The sequence below is a fragment of the Aspergillus ruber genome (genome assembly GCF_000600275.1).
Source record: "Aspergillus ruber CBS 135680 unplaced genomic scaffold scaffold00009, whole genome shotgun sequence".
NCBI lineage: Eukaryota > Fungi > Ascomycota > Eurotiomycetes > Eurotiales > Aspergillaceae > Aspergillus > Aspergillus ruber.
Genome location: NW_024467305.1, coordinates 277,599 through 298,382, shown reverse-complemented (window position 1 = coordinate 298,382; position 20,784 = coordinate 277,599). Strand labels below are relative to the sequence as shown.

Below are 20,784 nucleotides of genomic sequence, written 5' to 3'. Positions count from 1 at the left end.
CATAAAATTTTCTTTGTCATCCTTTTTTGTCGTCGAATTTTGTGACTTGGAAGAAGAAATGCTATGGCGGCAAAAAGAGAAGACCGTCGCAACACCAACTCCACTGGAAAAAGCGTTCATTTTCATTTTGCCCTTGCATTGAAACCAGCTACTTCATATGCTAGGCCATAATCATACCAGTCCCCTCCAGCCTCCGAGATCGAAAACGCGACATCGAGATATTAGATCTGCTTATTGAGCGGTCTCGGGGCCACGGGCGCCCTTGGGAACACCAACGCGGAAGCCGTTCTTGAAGCGCTGGTGAACATCCTTGAGGTGACGGGTGCGGCCGCTGCCGGTGGTCTTTCTTCTCTTGGCCTTCTCACCCCAGTTGACTATAATCCAGAAATAATTCGTAAGCCAGATAGTTCCCCATAACCAACGCTGTGCTCAACTCAATCGACAGATTGTTTCGCCAACAGGGAGAGGGGTTCGTACACTTGCGGGTCTTAGCGGAGGGGTAACCGCAGTTGGCACAAGTCGACTTCTGGATGTGGAAAGAACGCTGTCCTGTAGATCCAAATCGCAACCGGTCAGCCCATCTTTATATTCTTTCCCGATATATCCCAACTTCTTCCCGTATCGTCCATGATCCGCGAATCCGTCGGGGGTTTCGGAGGAGTTCTTTATACTGACCACAACGCCGGCACAGGGTGTGCGTCTTGTTGTGACGCTTACCGAAGCTGGAGGTACCCTTCGCTGTTATCGTTGTTAGTGATGTCGACGGGGAGGAGGTTGATCGCAATCGCAGGACGCATCGGATTTGCACATACTCATTTTGAATTAAGGAACTGTAAAGATAAAACCGGATATGTTAGCCAACGTAAGAACTGTAAAAGAAAAGAAAAATAATTCCCCTCGTGGATGCGCAATGGATCTCCAAAACAACAACTTAACTTACCTGGCGATTCCGTTGAAGGGCTGGTTGTCGTCGTTGTCGTCGTCGCTAGGCGTATCGTGAGTTCCGCTGAGATCTGGGGGTGTCGCTTAGCGAGTTGTGGTATTCAGGGCTTCTGCCCTGGTCTCGTGACTTACACGGCCTAACATGGTTAGCGGTCAGCTGACCACGGCGCTACTCAGTGGAACCACCAGGCTTAACCCGTGCGCTAAGCCATTTTGGGTTTGATCCATTATCGACCGATACTCGCCGATAAACTTCTGTACAAACGTAGCCGTCTATGGGAGATGGATTGTTTTAAATGTTATAAATTGTAAGATCCATGACTGATGATCTTACTATGTGACATATAATGAACAGACTTGTTGAGGTACTAATATTTCCGAAGTTCAATTTTCTATGCAGAGATCGGTACAAACCGTCAATGCACATTGCAAAAGGGTATGCTAACAGCGCCAACGCCAAATCTTGCGAATATGATATCCAAATCTCAAAGCAATTATTGTGCAACCTCATCTTTTCCAATGAATGCAGCCATCGGGTCATCGGCAGCAAAACGACTTCGTTTGTATGACTCGAGCTCCTCTTCATTGATTCCAGATTGGATCTCCATAAGCGTTCTCTTTTTCCCCGAGCTCGAGGCATTCTTGCGCTCGTTTTGATCATCTGTATCGCGGGGTTCATGAGAGCCATCGCCTTCTTCGGGCCTATCTGACAGCTCTTCAGCTTCGTCTTTAGCCGGCGGCAGCATCAGCAGGTTGTCAGTTTCCAGGAAAGCCTTCTTTCCATCTTCTCCCGTACAGTAACTGTTTTTCACAATCGAGAAACAGCATGCGTAACCCCAGTCGAAATTATGCCACCAACTCCCCCAGACACTCGTGTGGTTGTTGCTGAAAATATCTTCTGGGTACTTCGATTTGGCTGCTTTCTTGGGTGCGCCCTTGATAGCACCCGTCTCATCGTATTCGACAAACTTCTCATTTTCGACGACCATCGCATCTCGTAGCGGCGTCGGCGCCATATGTTCCTCGCCACCATATTTCGCTAGGAGGGCTTTGCGCTGCGCTTGGCGCTTGCTTTCGCCTTCCGCTTGCGTCTTCTTGCGCATGACCTCTCCTGACGTTGGGTTCGCTTGAAGATGAACCTGCGGCTTTCCTTGTTCTTGCGACTCCCAAGCGTACCGTTGCGCCCTCTCAAACTCTGCGGCATCACCCGAACTGCGAACGAAATTCTCCTCCGCCACTAGCGCTGCAGCATCGTCCTCTGAGGCACCCCCATCGACCATTCGCCGTGTCTTCGGATCGTACTTGGCCGAGTCGAGATCGAGGTTCAGCAGGTACTTCGCAGTGTCTTCTCGAATACGTAGGTTGCGTGTCGCCGTGCTCTGTTGTCGTCCCATGTCCGATTCCTCTGCATAGCGGGCTTCTTCATTCTTCTCTTCATCATCATCCTCGTCCTCCCCACGCTCCGCTTTGGTACTCTGTTTTATATCCTCCATTTCTTCGTATTCCTCGACAACTTGACGGTATTCGGTCGGGTCATAGCCGTTCCACCGGTCTCTTTTCGCATCCCACCCGAGCTCCACGTCCTGTAACACTTCATCTGCCTCAATATTTTTGCCAGTCCATTTCGCACCTTGCTTCCGAGGTCGACTTAAGCATTCTTTTGTCTTATGGGTCATTGCGCCGCAGTTCTCGCAGGCGCCTTTTCGGTACTTGGTGGCTGCTGGGCCGGCGCGCTTGCCTCGATCGTACCATTTCGTGATGTCTGATTTCTCCGCCTTGTGTAGACGCTGATGCTCGAGGTAGTCGTTGGCTGTTGTTTCATCGTCGATATAGAACGGTTTCTTCGAGATGAAAGACGGAATGTACTCGTTGCGCTCCTTCGACGCCACATCCGCAGGCTTTCGCGACGACATTGTGGCGTGGGACAACGGTAAAGGTAAAAATAATGTGTTTCAATGGGTGAAAGAGTGTAATGTAAGAAATTTTCAAGGATATAACTCCCTTTCACGTAAGATAATCAAAAGTCTCGGAAGTCCGAAGTTGAAGCTGGCGATAACATCAGTGATACCCACGTGACCAGGCGTTCCCTTTCCGCGCTCCGAGGCGCGTCCACTATGTTGATGTTCGTGCACGTCATGCTTTTGGTCTAAGAAGAGGATCTTAGAATTGACAATATTGACGGATTCGTGCGAAGTTATTGCTTAAACGGAAAATTATATTTGCGACATGTTGATGGTAGCGCTGGTTGTCCTGACGCCCACCGATGGAGCCCTTTCAAGTGCGCCTCAACTGCGTAGATCACTACCAAGCAGCCCCGTCAGAATTTGATCCTCCTCTACAATATGGGAACGAAAATTTTGGCGAAGACAACAAGTCGAAAGTACCTGTCATCCGGATCTTTGGGGCCACTGAGACCGGCCAGAAAATCTGCGTTCATGTGCATGGCGCTTTCCCATATCTATACATCGAATATGATGGGTCCCTGTCATCTGAAGAAGGTTGGTTTCACGCGCTTCGTGGGTTTAATTGGACTTAGAGCTGAATGTTCATGAAATACAGTGAGTTCAACTATTCGAAGTCTTCATCTGTCGATCGACCACGCGCTGGCAGTGAGCTATCGTCGTAATGACAAAGGTGAAAAAGCTGCATTCGTTGCTCATGTCACCCTGGTCAAAGGTATTCCGTTTTACGGGTACCATGTGGGATATCGGTTTTTCTTCAAAATATATCTCCTGAATCCTCTATACATTACTCGATTGGCAGATCTTCTACTTCAAGGCGCGGTGATGGGGTGCCCATTTCAGCCATACGAGAGCCATATGCAATATATCCCCCAATGGATGTGCGACTATAACTTGTACGGATGTACATATATAAGATGCAACAAAGTCAAGTTTCGCTCTCCTGTCCCGGACTACCTCGAACTCACTGATTTGTCTCATCGTTGGCATGACCGGTCAATCCAACCTGAGAGCATATCAGACGAAACGGTTCTTCCAAAGCAAAGCCATTGCTTGTTAGAAGCGGACATCTGCGTACAGGATATATTAAATCGCATGGATATCAAGGAAAGACCCATCCACCATGATTTTACCGAGATGTTCAAACCCGTGGCTTCTACCGAGCGGCTGGTTCCGAGCATGGCTGGCCTGTGGAAAGAAGAAACCCGAAGGCGAAAGAAGCGTCTTGGTGTTGATGAGCCGGGAAGTAGCCCATTTGGCCCTGAAGAGCTTATTTCGATGTCGGCCGATCCACGAAGCAATAGTGATGGAGGTTGGATTCATGAAGAGGAATTTCGCGAAATGGTCCTTCAAAGTGCTGCCGAGGAGAAGCGTCATAGCGGTGGTAAAGAGGTCAACTTTGAAAACTTCCTTAAGAAGAATCCTTTTGAGGATAGCGTTAAGACTGCGCTAGAAAGCATAGAAGACTTTTTTCCGGAGAAACTTGAGCAGTCGAGCTTCGAGATGTATCAAGCTCGCAACGAAGGCGGGCGATGCGATGTGGAAATTTCTGTGGATGAAAGCGCGATCCTGATATCTCAGCGTGACGGGGATCATTACAGCTCAGATGGAGATCTTACTGACAAATTTGATGAAACTGGCGAAGCTGCTGATCCCTTTGATGATGAGCTTGGTGGTGGGCCTTTTGACATGAGTTTTCAGACCCTCAAAGGACAGCAAGGCTTAAATAAAGAGGACTTTCCTCAAGTTGATCACAAGGACTCCTCAGAAGACCATCTTGGCGAAATTTCCGAGCCAGAAAGCGAATTAGAGCGCAGAAATACCAACAGTGATCCTCGGAACGCAACCCTTAAACGGCCACTATTTGTAAGGATTGATGGCGAAACCTCGCGCAAAAGACAAAGAACTCCGAGGGAGCAGCACCTACACAGTTCACAGACATCTTCATTCCAGGATCGCCCACAACCGGCGAACTCAGCTACCCAGGACGTAAATGGCACCATTGGCTGTGCACCTGGCACACAGGATCGTAAACTGACACCTCGATCAAAACCATCCGCCCAAACTGCCAATCGACCTAAAGGGTCCACGCAAGATAGCAGACTCAACTTTCCGGTTGTAAAGAATGCTAATAATCCCAGATCAGTTTTGCAAATCAGCCAGGAAGGGGATTTTACTCCAAAAGCAACAGCGGACACCCTCACGACTCGGGAAAGCCCAATATCGTCCAAAACTGTCGCCAAATCTTCTCGAAAAGCGCACACAGGGACATCTTCGCAGCTGCAATCATTTTCTACGGATACTTGCTCAGAAATCTATAGCTCGCCCGTATATGAGCTCGCATCGAATATTCACCAGTCGTTTGACATTCCCCCCGAAACACGGATATGCTGTTTTCGAGCTCCTTGTCCCACTCCCGATGAAGTCTTATCAACGCTCAATGATTATGGTTATCCATCTGCCATCTACCAGAAAGCCTATTATAGCGATGAGAAGGATGTGCCTGACCGACCACGCGAATATGCGGGCCGTGAGTTTCGCCTGGAAGGGAGCAGCATACACTACCTTCCAGACTTTGATCCTTCAGGGAAATCTCCAGCGATGCTTGGCGAGTACGGTGCCGTTTCAGTTGATCGGGATAGCCAAGGAGTGGTCGATCAGCAACTACGGGAATCCACTTCCTGTAGAGTCTGGGAATTTGCGCCTGTTCCACCCAGACGCTCGGAGGTCGTGGAATGGTTTGAGAATATGATGACCGATTTGAAATCTCAACCATTACAAACAAATGAAGCCGGGATCGAATCAAACCTGAAACCTAATGTACTTTCCCAAATTGAGGGTCCCACGCAAAAGGACCATAGCACCAAATATCCTTCCAAAGGTCAGTCTACATGCGTGGAACACCAAAATCAATTTATGAACATAATGAGCCTGGAACTCCATGTGAACAGCCGTGGGTTGCTTTCGCCAAACCCCGAGGAGGACGAGGTTTCGTGCGTCTTTTGGTGCATCCAGTCAGAAGATGAGGACCTTGACCCCAACGGTAACATCCCTGGCGTCCATGTGGGAATGATATATCAAGGAGAAGGTGAAGTACCAGAGACAAAGATTGTTCGGGCTTTGAAAATCGAGACGGACAGGCAAACCACCGAACTTGACCTTATCAACCGGGTGGTGGATGTCGTCAGATATTACGACCCAGATATCATCACCGGGTATGAAGTCCACAATAATTCTTGGGGCTACCTGATCGAGAGAGCACGGAAGAAGTACGATTTTGATCTATGCAATGAGCTATCGAGGGTGAAATCTCAAGCCCACGGAAGATTCGGCAAAGACAGTGACCGCTGGGGCTTCAACCACACCTCTTCAATCCGAGTAACAGGTCGGCACATGATCAATCTCTGGCGAGCTATGAGGAGCGAGCTTACCTTGCTGCAATACTCGATGGAGAATGTTGTATTCCACGTCCTGCAGCGCCGGATACCTCATTACTCATTCCGAGACCTGACAGCATGGTACCAGAGCGGGAAACCCCGTAACCTCATGAAACTTGTCAGTTACTACGCATCTCGTGTGCAAATGAACCTAGAGATCCTGGAGTCAAACGAATTGATAACACGAACCAGCGAACAAGCAAGACTGCTGGGCGTCGATTTCTTCTCAGTCTTCTCCCGAGGTTCACAGTTTAAAGTCGAATCTCTGATGTTCCGAATCGCAAAGCCTGAGAACTTCATGCTTGTCTCTCCGAACAGGAAGCAAGTCGGTCAACAAAATGCGCTTGAATGTCTCCCATTGGTTATGGAGCCTCAGAGCGACTTCTACACAAGCCCTCTCGTTGTACTTGATTTCCAATCCCTATATCCTAGTGTCATGATCGCGTATAATTACTGTTACTCAACCTTCTTGGGAAGAGCACGTCAATGGCGAGGTCGGGATAAGATGGGCTTCATGGACTACGGACGACAACCACTACTTCTGGAATTACTCAAGGACAAGATCAACATTGCACCAAATGGCATGGTCTACACAAAACCCGAAGTGCGAACATCCCTCCTCGCAAGAATGCTCACGGAGATCCTGGAAACTCGCGTGATGGTTAAAACGGGCATGAAACTGGACAAAGACGACAAAAAATTACAACGTCTTCTCAACAACCGCCAGCTAGCTCTCAAGTTGATCGCAAACGTCACATACGGTTATACCTCCGCCTCGTTCTCGGGCCGCATGCCCTGCTCAGAGATAGCAGACAGCATCGTTCAAACTGGACGAGAGACACTCGAGAAAGCCATCGCCCTGATACACTCCGTGGAAAGCTGGGGCGCTGAGGTCGTCTACGGAGATACAGACAGTCTCTTCGTTTACCTTAAGGGCCGAACACGCGAAGAAGCCTTCGACATCGGCGAAGAGATAGCAAGAACCGTCACTGACATGAACCCACGTCCTGTGAAACTAAAGTTCGAAAAAGTCTACCATCCATGCGTTCTCCTGGCCAAAAAACGCTACGTCGGGTTCAAATATGAACACCGCGACCAGAAAGAACCCGAGTTCGACGCAAAGGGCATTGAAACAGTGCGTCGCGACGGTACACCAGCGGAACAAAAAATCGAAGAAAAAGCCCTCAAAACCCTCTTCCACACTGCAGACTTAAGTCAGGTCAAGAGCTATTTCCAGAAACAATGCATGAAGATTATGCAAGGCAACGTCTCCATTCAGGACTTCTGTTTCGCAAGAGAAGTACGACTCGGGAAGTATAGCGAACGAGGCCTCCCTCCGCCCGGTGCACTCATCAGCACTAAGAAGATGCTCGAGGACCCGCGCCTCGAACCTCAATACGGAGAACGAGTTCCCTACGTCGTCGTCACTGGTGCTCCAGGGTCAAGACTAATCGACAGATGCGTGGCGCCCGAGACCCTCCTAAACGACGCCCAAGTAGACCTCGACGCGGAATACTACATCACAAAGAACATCATCCCACCTCTCGAACGGATCTTCAACCTCGTAGGCGCCAATGTCCGCCAGTGGTACGACGAAATGCCCAAATTCCATCGTATCCGCCGTGTCGAAGGAATTCCAAATGCACCCTCATCTTCATCCTCATTAACTCTACCACAAACAATCGGCAAAACCCTCGAATCCTACATGAGATCATCCCTCTGCTTCGTTTGCAAAACCAACAAAATCTCCGAATCGACTAATGCCAGTCACAAGAACCTCCCGCTTTGTAACAACTGCCTCCAAACACCGCACATCTCTCTCTTCGCTCTGACTTTGCGCAGACAAGTATCCGAGAAGCGCGTTCTGGATCTTCATCGTATCTGTCGTTCGTGCATGGGCGTTTCTTTTGGTGATGATGTGAATTGTGACAGTAAGGATTGCCCGGTTTTTTACTCGAGGACAAGGCATATGGCGAATTGGAGACACGCGAGGGTAGTTTTGGATCCGGTTGTGAAGGCGTTGCAGGATTGGGGCGATGATGATTTTGTTGGGAGTGAAAATGGGAGTTTGGATTGGTAGAACAGTGTTTCCCCTACATATCTTGGGCTATATTGGTATATGAGTGACAGGCGTTTGTTCAATCTTGGTTTTTGGCATCTGGCCATTGGATTGGAATTGACATATTAGATTTCTGGGGTAACAATTGTCTTCGTATACAAATAATACACAAACTATGGATGTTTAAAATGCCAACTGCAATAAAAGTACTTCATCTTTATTCTATAATAAACCTATGGATATGTCCTCAATTTTGTTATAACAAAACAAGCAATAACAAAGGAAAGACATAAGAAAGAAAAAGAAGAAGAAAAAGAAGAAGAAAAAGAAGAAGAAAAAGAAGAAGAAAAAGAAAAAGAAAAAGAAAAAGAAAAAGAAAAAGAAAAAGAAAAAGAAAAAGAAAAAGAAAAAGAAAAAGAAAAAGAAAAAGACAATGACGAGGAAAATGAAGAAGCCAATGCCAGATTGAAATGCCAGTACATACATGGTAACTTCCCCCTCTTTCACCTGTTTTAGAAGCCAAGTAGTGCGTTGAGCTTGTCGACCGGATCAGGCTCTAGATCTCTTTCGTCCTCCACGATTTCAGTATGTTCTGTTTCTGTGCCCTCGATGACATTCTCCGTGATACCCGCCTTCTCCAAATCGTGCTTCGGCGATGCTGCTGCCGCCGCTGTTGTTGTTGCTGGTTCGTCGCACCCGAGATTCAAGTTCTCAAGTTCAAGTAGATTCGAACACATACCAAGGTCCGCATTAACTTGAGAGGTGATCGTCGGTGGCGATTTCGAGAATCCGAAGTCAATCAGTTGATTTACAGATGCAGAACTTTCTTGCACCCCAGGAGCCGGACATTTGATCGTGGGTGATGGATCGTCGGGAAGATGGTTGTTACCAGTGAACAAGCCGAATGGGTCCGATTGAATTGTTTCGGTGGCATTGACTTTCTGGACATCGGATTCCGGTTCGGCGACCGTGTCATGATTATCTGAGTTAGGGCTCGCCTCTTCGAACAAATTCTGATCTGATTTTTCGGTAGGTTTCCCTGGCGACTCGTAATGACCCAATGCTATCTTTCCAAGAATATGCGGTAATAGCCACGGGAAGCTGATGAGAGGCAATTTGTCCATCTTAGGTGCTGATCTACGGAAAAGCCTCTCATCCGGTGGATTCTCCTGGCGATGCTTGCTTAACGCTGCAGCCATCTCCTCATGCGTGATTCGATACATAGCTACGGCCAATGGTGCCAGTTGTTGGAAGTTGCGTCCACCGACCTTCTCATAGCACTGTTTGCGGTGCATCTCCCGAAGTGATACTGAAATAGTTCCTAGCTCTTCGTGAAACTTATAATCCTTGCTCATATTCGCATGGCTCAATACGAAAGTAGACCAGACCTCGAATTCGGTTTTGATTTCATGCTGTGCCATAATACGACGCATTGCCGAGTCGTATTCGTACTTGAGCTTCTTGGAAAACTTCACCAAGTCTTCGGTAACTTCTAGATCACAATCTAGAATCCGTTGATCAAATGAGAGTTCAAGGCCAGGAACAAAGTCAACACGTTCCACTGCATCGTAAAGCTGACCAAGGATTTTCTTCGAATGGTAGATCTGCTCTCTCGGCTTATGCCGTTTCTCCATGAAATGAGGCCACTTCTTCGGCTGTAGGGTGCGCACCATATTTGCCGGATTCCCCGTTTTGTTGTAGTCGACTGCATCAGAGTGAAGCTGTGCAAGCTGCATGCACTTGTCGTTGTCGACACCTTCTTCGAGATAATCAGCCCAAGCAAGATGGGCATGCGCGATCCGAGGGAGACAGTCATTCTTCATGTAAGTAACGAAGAATGAAGTTATTTCGCCCACTGTCACGTCGTGGTCAAGGTCTCGAGCCTTATTACTCGCATAATTCATTGGCTTACGAAACCAATCGTCTGGTACCAGTTCCTTGTCCCAGATTACCAAATAGTCATCTCCATCGAGGTCACCTCCAGAACACATACTTGGAACGTCCCGATCTCCGGTTTGAGGCATGACGACCACATTTTGAAGATGACTTAACTCTGGAACATTGATTGCTTTGACGACACGAATGTCTCCAGGATGAAGGGATGGATTTCGAGCCAGGATACAGACGCCTTTGATTACCTCGTACTTCCCGCCTTTGTCAGGTCGTGAAACTTGGAGGAAAATTTCCGGCAAAGCAGCCAATTTTTCTTCATATGGGGCATCCTTTGACGGTATGGCATTATGAAAATAACCCTTAAGAGTGCCCGTTTCGTCCATACAGCCAAGTACAGAGGCACCTTGGTCAACCACAATCTTTGCCTTCTCTTTCAAATATTTCAGATGCCAGGCCCGCCATAGTCTCAAGATTGATGTCAAGAATGGCTCCTGTGACTTTCGGAAACCATCCAGCACCATTTGGCTCACAGTGAGAGTCATCTGATTCGGATCCACGTATTTCTTGAGTAAGTAGATAGCCTGGGGATCACTTGTCATGGCCTCATCGAGGCCCTTCAACATGGTTCGCAGCCTAGCATGGAACACCTCGTCTCGAATACCAAGCGTCGACAAGACAATGATCAATTGCCTGTTGAGTGTTGCCAGGGAGAACTGTGACCAGCGAATAATTTCTAGACCATTGTGGGCCGCGGTAAACTTGTCCTGGCTGTTGCGGATGTGTACTTCCTGGCGTTGGGCTTGTGAAGAAACTGTGAGCATTCCCTTGCTTCCTCCCAGACGGAACTGGAACGCTGAAGGTACATCGCCTGTAAGGGTTCTGATCTTCAATTCTGATGTGGCCATTTGAGCGAGAAATTTGGAGATCCGACCGACACCATCCGAAAAGTTGTATCCGTTGCGAACGACATCATCGATCTTACGAACTTGGACGGGACATCCAGCAACGGCCCGAGTAGTCGAGAAGCATTGCCCTAACCTTGCGGCATATTTGGCAACATTTCTGATGTCGTTGAAATGCCCCATCCATGCACGAATATTGGAGGCTGTGAGGTTCGGCAAGGGCGCAAAAAAGTAAGCACCGTGTTCGCGGAATTGAGAGTTTCCGAAGGCGAGAAATTCGTAATGTCTATCACCTATCGTGATACCGTTGGCCAAGGTACGCTTAACCCGGGTAAATACTTCGTTCATCGTATTATCATTTGTTGAATTTATTCGACCGATCAACTTCTCATCCGTGAATCGAACGCGGAGGAAACGATCAGCATATTCGATGAAGTATCGAATGACGCGATTCGAAATGTCGACAGTTGGAGTGCTGTAGTAAATGGTACTCGGAGTTATTCTGGCAGAGCGCATATAACAACAATAGGGCGGTATCTTAGCATTGGTCACTCCTCGGATAAATTTGAGATCAAATATCTTCATTGGATCGTGGAAGACTTCCTTTTTTGTCGCCACATGTTCCAGGAGCTTTCTGGCATCTTCCTCATCGAGCTCGAACAGCTTAGATGCAAACTCCCGTGGCATAGTGAATTCCGAGAGGTACCCATTCGAAAGACAGACCTCGAGCTGGTACCGAACAGAGAAGGGAAGATTGATATAGTCTTCATCAACAAGGTCATCCAGTGACGACGACGAAGCTCTGTTTCGTGATTCCGATAGATCTATCCATCTCCAAATAGGCGGGCTTTTTTGCTGGGCACTGTCACACTGAGTAAAACAGTCTGTATCCTTGATTGTCACATTGTAGTCTCTCAGGATATTACAAACCAGCATCAGGTTCCCATTGTCGTTGGAATTCTTAGGATACATAATCTTGAAGGCATTCCAGCGTCCTGATGTCAAATTATCAGCCTACAGACCCTAAGAACGAAGCTACCATCTTACTTACCGATGTCAATTACAGGGTTTTGCTTCCGTAGACTGGTAGGTAAAGTAGCTTGTGCCTGGGGGTTGTGGACCACGTGCGTTTGGCGGTACCAAGTGTCTCCATCCCTCCAGGAAGTTTCATCAACGAATGTGCTCTGGATATTCTTGATGCGTCGATGATAGATTGCAGGGGATTCCAAAAACGTAAAGTGAGACGTGCATTCGGACGCTAGATCATGAGTTTGGAAGATCCTCGTCAATTGGGTGAAAGGGATTTTGAGACGGTACTCTTGATATACGTCCGCAGATGAAGTCGGCTTGTATATGGAATTGAAAATCGGGAGTTGAAAGTAGACAAATAAGGCCCTGCGTTTCAGGTCGAGAACTAGGGACGGTTGCTCATTACGTCCAGTCCCAACAGTGCGCATTGGTAGCATCGTGGTCTCATTAATAAGAACTCCGATATCCAATGACACGATTGGTAGGTTCTGTGAAAGAGATCAGCATGCTGACAGCTTCGGGGTAGGAATTGAACCAAACTTACAACTTCCATTGGAAAAGAGAGGTTGTGCTGGACTAAGCTGGGTATACGATATAATTGGTGCTTTCTATCAAGCCTAATAAAGATAGTAGCTGGTTGGCCATCGGAGAGGGTAATTGTGTAGGTATTCGCTCTCCAGAAATCCGTATGAGGTGCAGGTCTGTCAAACAGTTACATGTTAGTTGAGACGTGTCGCAAAGAAAGAGAGAGAAAAAAAAAAAAAAAAACAAATAGAAAGAAAGAAAGTGGAAGAAGCGCAAATAGAAGTGGTCAAGCTCACTTGAACCGAATCTTCCCTTTAGAATCCCTATTACCGTGAGTATCCGTAAAGAGGTCAATCGAAAAGATATTACCCTCTTTTTTGAACGCCTTCCAGATAGTGAACGTGTCGGCCTCCAGAGGAACATTCGCGAGAATGACAGCCACCGTCTCCCAGTGCTTCCACCCGGGAAGTAGCTGAGAGGAGGGTTGTTCTTCTATCTCTCTAGGATGAGTAGTAGTATCAGAAATGGTGGTATTAGGAGGAGGATAACGAGGAGGAAGAGTGTGAGCAAGAGGAAAAGCCGCAGCAGTTGTCATTGTCATCCTTGTATCCGCCGTTCTAAAATATCGCCTTCTGCTCTTGCCCCTGCCCCTGCCCCTGCCCCGCGAGAAGGATGGGTTGTGACCGCGAGGAGGCAGAGTCAGCATATTCGCATTCCCGCCAATGAGGACTGGCTTTTCTGAGGTATCGATGAGCGGCGAAGGAGACGAAGGTGGGTATGAAGAAGAAAAGGTAGAATAATCATCCAACGGCGAAGAAGATGAAGGAGAAGAGGGGGTAAGGAAGCCAGATGGTGCGGGTGAATTGACACGAGAACCGACAGTCTGATGTAGAAAATTGCCCTCGGATCTTCCTCGTCTTGCATTCCTTCGCCGAGAAGGATGTGAAGGGAAAGAAGAAGACGAAAAACCGGAGGAAGAGGATGAAGAAGCAGAGCTCTCTGTGCCCATGGCCTCATGAGCTGCTGGATAGTGGTGAATGACAGGATAGTCCTTTTCATTCACCTTGTCTGTCTCCAGCGCTTGCTCATGGGACTCCAACCGCTGCCGCTGCATCTTGGGGTTTCTGTAAGCGCCTCGACCGCGCTTGTTTTGGTTGTATCTCATATTATTCTTTCCTTTCCCCTCCATTGCGACCAGTGATTTAATGATTGCCGTGTAATTGTATCAAAACAAAACAGAGCTCAGTGCTTCGCAAGGTATATATAAAACCTATAGTCTGTAGAAAGAAACTCAGACACGTTCCTGAAGAAAAAAGCAATATGTATGTAGGTTATGCATGGTGTCCAAACCTATTTTTTTTTCCACTGCAGCAGCAGTCTGATCGGTCTTACAGGCCATTGTGGATGGCTTCTTGCAGCGGGAGCTTGAGATAGGCAAGAGAATGTCCTAATGGTCCCCAATGGACAGAAGAGACAAAGGAACAAAAACAGGAATGAAAACTAATGATCCTTCAGATGTAAAGAAAACATAACAGACATTGACAGTTCATCTTACACTAAAAAAGGTGCTTGTCATGCAAAATAAATTATACACATTAAATCGGACGTGGCACATATCATGGCGACCCCGGGTCATTTGCGTCTGATAGAGAAGTACTCGTAAAAAGGAAATCCTTGGTGAATTCCACATCTATATCCAGGTCAAGCTCTTGAAGTTTGTTCCTATTGATATCGACTTGGCTCTCCGGAAATTGATTCTGGCCCTGCGACTGCCTAGGAGTCCGCTGCGATGCTGCTTGAGAATTTTCGTCAATGTCGTGCTGAGGTCTGCGTTCACGTTGCGATAGACTGGTGCGGCTTCGGGAAAGTAGGGCGTTTGGTGTTGGGTCGTGGTTACGGTTACACGGCGCAGGGGTCAAATCCAACGGGATTGAATTTCCCCGTAGTCGCTTGGGGCTACGACCGTTGGGGTTGGGGGTTTCGGAAGCAAAGGAATCGCCGAACAAATGGTCGGCCTGGGCTGGAGCTCTATCGTCGTCCGGGTTGATTGCTCGCTGCATCGGATTAATCTGCGTGGGCTCCAAAGTGGATTGAGATCGCTGTTGTTTGCTAGACGCTTTGGTCTCTGCAGAGTCGGGTTTGAAACCCATCACCGTCATGAGACGACCAATGTGCTCCTGCGCCACGGAGAATTCGCGGGCCTTGGAGGCACGTTCATCCCGCAATGATTGTATCTAAAATACGCATCAGCTTGGAGTTTTTCCGCAATTGAAAGATGGAAGATTGCCTTTCTCTCCAGGTGACGGATCCGCTTGTCCTTTGTTTGTAGCTCAACTGTGGCATTGGATGCGGCAGTCTGCATAGACTCATGCAAAGCTTTGTTGTCCTCTCTTTGTTTGACATTCTGTTGGTACAGACGAGTCAGCCAAGGCTTAAAAAGAAGAAAACAAGAGAGAAAAAAAAAGAAAGAAAGCAAATGATGTTTACCTCTGCACCGGCTTCAGAAAGCTGCATTTCATATTGCTTTCCAAGCGCGTCTACCTCACTCCTGAAATGGACTTCAGCGTCGCGAAGTGTGTCTCTCAGCTTGTCGGATTCAGACATTTCGCTCCCCAACTATACAGAGCGTTAGCATGCCACATTTTATTTGTTTCCAGATGCAGAGATTAGCATTACCTTCTGTTGTAGACCCTCCATCTCCGAGCTCATATGCTCCTTGCTAGCCACCAGACGGGAGATTTCCTCATCCTTTTGCGCCGCAAGTCGCTGGTTCGATACCGAAAGACCTTCAAGTCTAAAAGACTCTTTTCTCAATGAGGCGACAGTTTCTAAAGTGGTGCCATTGTCCTTAGAGACCAAATCGAGGGTTTTCCGTAACTCCTCATTTTCCGCTCGTTGTTCATGGTTCTCTACTTGCAATTCTTCGAGCAAGTCTTCTTTTTCCGCCAAGGTGGCCATAAAGTCGAGTTCTTTCGTCCGTGCCTTTTCCTTTTCACCCCGGCTTGATTCCTCATAGCTGTGTCGCTGGTATTCCAGTTTCTTTTGTGCAGCCTCAAGACTGGTAGATAACTCCTCGACCCTCGTAGATGCAGCTTCTGCATGGCCCTCGAGATAGGACATACTCTGTTGCAGATCACTTATCGTACTGAGGGCCTGCTGGAGTCGAGTTTTCAGCTCAGAGTTTTGTTGTAGCAACTGCTCTGCTTCGGAAGATGCCTTATCCCGTTCTTCCTCGACCACTCTGAGCGGTGTTTCCGAATTATAGCACCGATGCTCAAGGTCGCGACAAACCTCTTCGACCTTCTTCATTAGGCCATCGTGCGACGCACGAGTACTAGACATGAGCGTATCCGATACCTCTGCTTTCCAGTCACGTCTTAGATTAGACGACACTTGGCGGGGTTCGAGGTAAGAGAATTTGTCACGGGCATCGGAAGGCTTGACGGTAGCGAGAAGGCACTTTCTTTCACACGTGGTATTCTTGACCCGAGACGCGAATTTAGAGATGATGCTGGCTTCTACCCGGCTTGCGCCGCTATCATCCACATTCTGTGACATAGAAGCGCGGCAGTAAAGATCGAACAGATCAATAAACAACCTGTTTTCAGCTGTTGATAGTGCAGCATAGCATGCCTTTGTTTCATTACATTGCGACTGGCGAGGAGATCGTGGGAAGCTCTCGATCAACTCCCCCATAGAGTCCCTTACCAAAGCAAGAAAGACTTCTGTCATAACACGAGGCAAATGAGGTTCTGAACTTTGCAACCCATAAAGGATAAAGGTCGCTATTTGTATTGTGGTCATTTCCGGAGTAGGTGACTTCAAGGCAGAAAGCACGTAGTTCAACGAATCATTGATTGCGGATTTCCCAGAAGAAACCTGAAAGTGTCAGCGAAATGCATAGCCAATCGCGAGCGAAAGAAGACATACGGCATTAGCTTCCACCAAGCGTGGGATAAGCCCAAATGGTATAGCTTCCATAACCCGAAAGCTATCCGTTGGCAACAGCCCTTGCAAACCGAGTGCGAGTATCTGGGGGGGTAGAGTATTTGTTGGCAAAAGGGATATGAGAAACATTACACCCTGCTATAGTTAGTTGTGCCCATTCGCGTCATTTGCTATTTACCATACCATCATCTGCACCTCATAATTGATCCCGTCCCTTGTCACCTTTTCGCAAAGTTTCGCAATCTTGGACGCATTTCCGGAGATCCACACCTGCTTCTGCTCGGGCTCAACAGTGTCGCAGACTGCAATAGCCAACTGTACACTCTCTGCTGCCTCGTTGGGAACCAAATTGTTGCAGTTAGCAGAGCAAGCAAGAATCACTCGCAAAACAACCAGATCTAGAGTTTTGAGGCCGCGCTTGGGCCCAAAGAAATGTCTGACATGGTGGAGCCAAGATGGCGGTTGAAGTCCGTGTTCGTGTTCTTTGCCAGGGTTATGCGATGAAGCGATACATGCGAAAGTGGATAGACAGAGCAGGTTACCCATGTGGTCATCCATGTTGCGCAGCGTCTTGAGGAGCTCTCCTTGGAGCGTGGACATTGTTTCAACGGGGATGTCATAGAAAGTTCCGGGTGATGTTTTTAATCCAGTCAATAGTTTATTGATTGGTCGAATGGTATCCGCATTTGGGCACTCTGCCATGCGATGAACTAATTTTGTGATAAGACCGGCAAGACGCGCTGGTCCGGTGAAACCCGAGGGAAGAGGCGAAGACAGCAGTGCCGTACACGTCGAGAGGTACTATCTTTGTGTTGGTATCAGTTCAAGGAACAGAGAATGAAGAACTGACCTTTGAGTCCTCAGGTTCGATGGCCTTTTGGAGGAGTTGGTCCAGGATCGCTGGATATCGCTCCAACAAGGCATCGCGGAATGCTGCTACCGGTGCTATAAAAAAGAGTCAGATTGTATAATAGAGATATTTATAGTACCATGTATATCTCACCAAAGATGCTTATTAGTTCTAATGCGACGTTCGAGTAAGATAGCCCGTCAACAAGGACGTCGACTAAAGCCGCAACTTGGCATGGTTTGCAAGATGACCAAGAACTAATTACCGAGAAAGGGACGTTGCAGACAATGCTGTAGAGGTCCTAATATAATTTCCTCTTCAGCCTACTGAATTGAGGCGCAGAAAAGCGATTATCTGCTGGTAGACTGACCTGAAGAGAGGGCACGTAAGAAGCCGTCACCACGCGCTCCACCTCGCGTACCAGAGAAATTAGTCTGTTCTGCATGGCTTTCACAATCGCCAGTCTTTGTGTACAATGAAATTTTTTAATATTCTCGATTCATAGGCCAGGAGTGCATCATATTTGTCGACTTGAGCTTCAGTTTGAGTGAGTGAAGATGGAGGTTTGGTCTGCCGCTGGTTACCCCATCAACAGAACCGAATCGAATCAGCTCTTCTACAATTGAGCCTCCACGACTACAAACTACAGTAGGATTATAGTGGATTGGACATTGAACATATGTTATGAAATTGAAATACAAGTTTCTATCATTGATTAACGAAAAAGGAAAGGAGAGTGTATCGATGTTCACTATTCTCCCACTATCGGACCTTGGGCCGACTCGCACATACTCCTCAATGAAGCGGAGATGCGGACCGCAACGACCGTACTTGTATTCAGGATGAGCGAATCTCAGAGGATGAGATGGTTCTTTTTATCCGAGTTTCTTCTCGGGCGAGTTCCGGATTTCTCATATTTAGCCTGGATGGCGCTGCAGGGAAGTGTTTAGCCCGAGCACAGCAGCGACTGATCTAGCAGAATCTCGCCATCACTTGAACCTCGCAGTTCAATTGACTTTCGTCTTTTGAATATTACCTGCTCAGAGTCTTCATGACGGTAGCATAGTTTATACCTTTTTCTGAAGACGTCTCATCTGCCCATTGAACTATGCGACTCCCCGCCGTTCCTCGGAGGCTTCCCCCGCATCTCCGTCTACTTTATCGCCAAACCCAGTCCACTCGCGTTGCTCGCCTGTACAGCTCGAGCACCAGCAGCGAAGGGAACGGCAACTACAAAGACTCTACGCGGTCAGAATCATCGACAAATAATTCCTTTTCTTTTTCTCCCTCCTTCTGGAATACGAAGACATCTCTCATCGCCGCTGCAGCCGCCGCTGGGCTTGGATACGGTTATGCGATCTTAAGCCAACCTTCGCAGTCGCAAAGCTCCAGTCCCTCACAGTGGCAAAGCGCCAAAGAACCTCAATATGGTTCGATACAGGATTTCGAAAAAGTGAATGGACCTCGCGATTAGCTGTATATCTTCGAAGGAAGCACTGCTGACGTATTTCGTAAACTAGGCCATTGCTGAACTACGATATAGACTAGGCGACGATGCGATTAGCACAGAAGAGGATGATCTGAAGCTTCATGGGTATTCGGAATGGTCCAGCGTAAATGCGGACCGTCTACCAGTTGCTATCGCCTATCCACAGACTACGGAGGACGTCTCGCAAATCGCGAAAATCTGCCATAAATACAAGATGCCCATGATACCATACTCTGGAGGATCTAGTTTAGAGGCCAATTTCTCCGCGCCTCATGGTGGCATGACGATTGATTTCGCATTCATGAACCGGATTCTCGAGCTGCACGAAGACGACATGGACATTGTTGTTCAGCCGTCCATCCAATGGATGGAATTGAATGAGAAAATCAAGGATAGTGGGTTGTTTTTCCCCGTTGACCCTGGTCCATCTGCAATGATCGGAGGTATGGTGGGCACAAACTGTAGTGGCACGAATGCTGTGCGCTATGGTACTATGAAAGATTGGGTGATCAACCTGACAGTCGTTCTGGCTGATGGCCGTGTTATCAAGACAAGAAGACGCCCACGCAAAACATCAGCGGGCTACAATCTGACTAGTCTGTTTGTGGGGTCTGAAGGCACACTAGGTATTGTTACTGAAGCCACTCTCAAACTGGCCGTCACTCCAGAGAAGACCCGCGTTGGAGTCGTCGCATTCCCTACCATGCGTGATGCTGCATCGGCCGCTATGCAACTCATTCGGAAAGGGATTCCAGTACAGTGCATGGAAATTCTGGACGACGTTCAGATGGACGTGATCAATCGGGCTGGGGGCACCAGACGTCCTTGGAAAGTCCTTCCAACGCTCTTCTTCAAATTTTCCGGGACCAATGCTGGAGTCGCAGACAGTATCAGCCTAACCACCGAATTAGCCAAAAGTAACAACGCCAATTCTTTCGAGTTCGCGCAAAATGAGCGAGAAGGCAATGACCTGTGGTCTGCGCGAAAACAGGCTTTATGGAGTATGCTGGCCTTGCGAAAGGAAGGATCCGAAGTATGGTCGACAGATGTTGCTGTCCCAATTTCCCGGTTGCCTGATATTATCGGTATGTTCATATAGACGAAGCTCTTTGTCCGCCTCGGCTAACGGACATAGATATATCCTCCAAGGAGATCGCCAGTCTAGGCCTTTTCGCCAGTATCCTCGGACACATCGGCGACGGGAATTTTCACTCAAGTATCATGTTCGACAGAAATGACCCCGCAGAACTAGCGCGTGTTGAGAAAGTCGTTCATGACATGGTTGACCGTGCTATCGAGATGGAAGGCTCTTGCACTGTATGCACCCGCTGTGAAACACAATGAAAAGTAGCTGACTTTCGAACTTATAGGGCGAGCATGGCGTTGGTCTAGGTAAGAAGGGATCCCTCAAAAAGGAATTGGGCCTCGATACCATCAACGTTATGCGCAGTGTAAAGACATCACTCGACCCACATTGGCTGCTCAACCCCGGGAAGATCTTTGATTTCGATGTGGAGTCATGATATGGCGTCTAGCGAGGAATGCTTCAAATTTGACCAACATTTGAGACCATTATTTTGTACGATATAAATTGGTATCTAGCAATACATTAGTAGAGTACGGAGGAGTACTTGTAAGTCGCCAATAAAGGAGCGAAGCCGTAGTAAAATGCCGTAACAGTGGAGTATGCTGACCGGCCAATTATATGTGTTGTTATAGTTATTTTGAGCGCTGAGTCACCGCGGGACA

At 47.8% G+C, this 20,784-nt stretch overlaps 7 protein-coding genes across 7 annotated transcripts; 2 read left to right on the top strand and 5 right to left on the bottom strand.

Moving 5' to 3' along the window:
* Positions 1 to 231: 231 nt before the first annotated feature.
* Positions 232 to 736, bottom strand: EURHEDRAFT_453519 (60S ribosomal protein eL37; the record flags this gene model as incomplete). The annotated part of the gene is made up of 3 exons (XM_040784130.1): positions 232 to 374; positions 478 to 549; positions 676 to 736. Coding segments are annotated over 3 exons (276 nt in total), but the record flags the coding sequence as incomplete, so codon positions are not given.
* A 479-nt stretch (positions 737 to 1,215) lies between these two features.
* Positions 1,216 to 3,070, bottom strand: slu7 (mRNA splicing protein SLU7). Its single transcript, XM_040781580.1, has one exon. The coding sequence runs from the start codon at positions 2,853 to 2,855 to the stop codon at positions 1,437 to 1,439; it is 1,419 nt and encodes a 472-aa protein (XP_040639841.1). The 5' UTR covers positions 2,856 to 3,070; the 3' UTR covers positions 1,216 to 1,436.
* Positions 3,071 to 4,592: 1,522 nt separating this feature from the next.
* EURHEDRAFT_411303 (DNA-directed DNA polymerase zeta catalytic subunit REV3) lies at positions 4,593 to 8,592 on the top strand (the record flags this gene model as incomplete). The annotated part of the gene is made up of 1 exon (XM_040781579.1): positions 4,593 to 8,592. A coding segment is annotated over one exon (3,818 nt), but the record flags the coding sequence as incomplete, so codon positions are not given.
* Positions 8,593 to 8,911: 319 nt separating this feature from the next.
* EURHEDRAFT_530119 (RNA dependent RNA polymerase) lies at positions 8,912 to 13,937 on the bottom strand (the record flags this gene model as incomplete). Its single annotated transcript, XM_040787138.1, has 5 exons — positions 8,912 to 12,189; positions 12,246 to 12,711; positions 12,768 to 12,924; positions 13,045 to 13,246; positions 13,433 to 13,937. The coding sequence occupies 5 exons, from the start codon at positions 13,935 to 13,937 to the stop codon at positions 8,912 to 8,914; spliced, it is 4,608 nt and encodes a 1,535-aa protein (XP_040639839.1).
* A 218-nt stretch (positions 13,938 to 14,155) lies between these two features.
* On the bottom strand, positions 14,156 to 15,196 carry EURHEDRAFT_363147 (uncharacterized protein). The gene has a single exon (XM_040778497.1). It carries the CDS (start codon positions 14,905 to 14,907, stop codon positions 14,365 to 14,367), a length of 543 nt encoding a protein of 180 aa, XP_040639838.1. The 5' UTR covers positions 14,908 to 15,196; the 3' UTR covers positions 14,156 to 14,364.
* A 1,674-nt stretch (positions 15,197 to 16,870) lies between these two features.
* On the bottom strand, positions 16,871 to 17,991 carry EURHEDRAFT_453900 (uncharacterized protein; the record flags this gene model as incomplete). The annotated part of the gene is made up of 4 exons (XM_040784163.1): positions 16,871 to 17,497; positions 17,547 to 17,641; positions 17,700 to 17,847; positions 17,917 to 17,991. The coding sequence occupies 4 exons, from the start codon at positions 17,989 to 17,991 to the stop codon at positions 16,871 to 16,873; spliced, it is 945 nt and encodes a 314-aa protein (XP_040639837.1).
* A 663-nt stretch (positions 17,992 to 18,654) lies between these two features.
* EURHEDRAFT_514564 (FAD-binding oxidoreductase) lies at positions 18,655 to 20,558 on the top strand (the record flags this gene model as incomplete). Its single annotated transcript, XM_040786279.1, has 4 exons — positions 18,655 to 18,999; positions 19,067 to 20,120; positions 20,171 to 20,352; positions 20,406 to 20,558. The coding sequence occupies 4 exons, from the start codon at positions 18,655 to 18,657 to the stop codon at positions 20,556 to 20,558; spliced, it is 1,734 nt and encodes a 577-aa protein (XP_040639836.1).
* Positions 20,559 to 20,784: the final 226 nt, after the last annotated feature.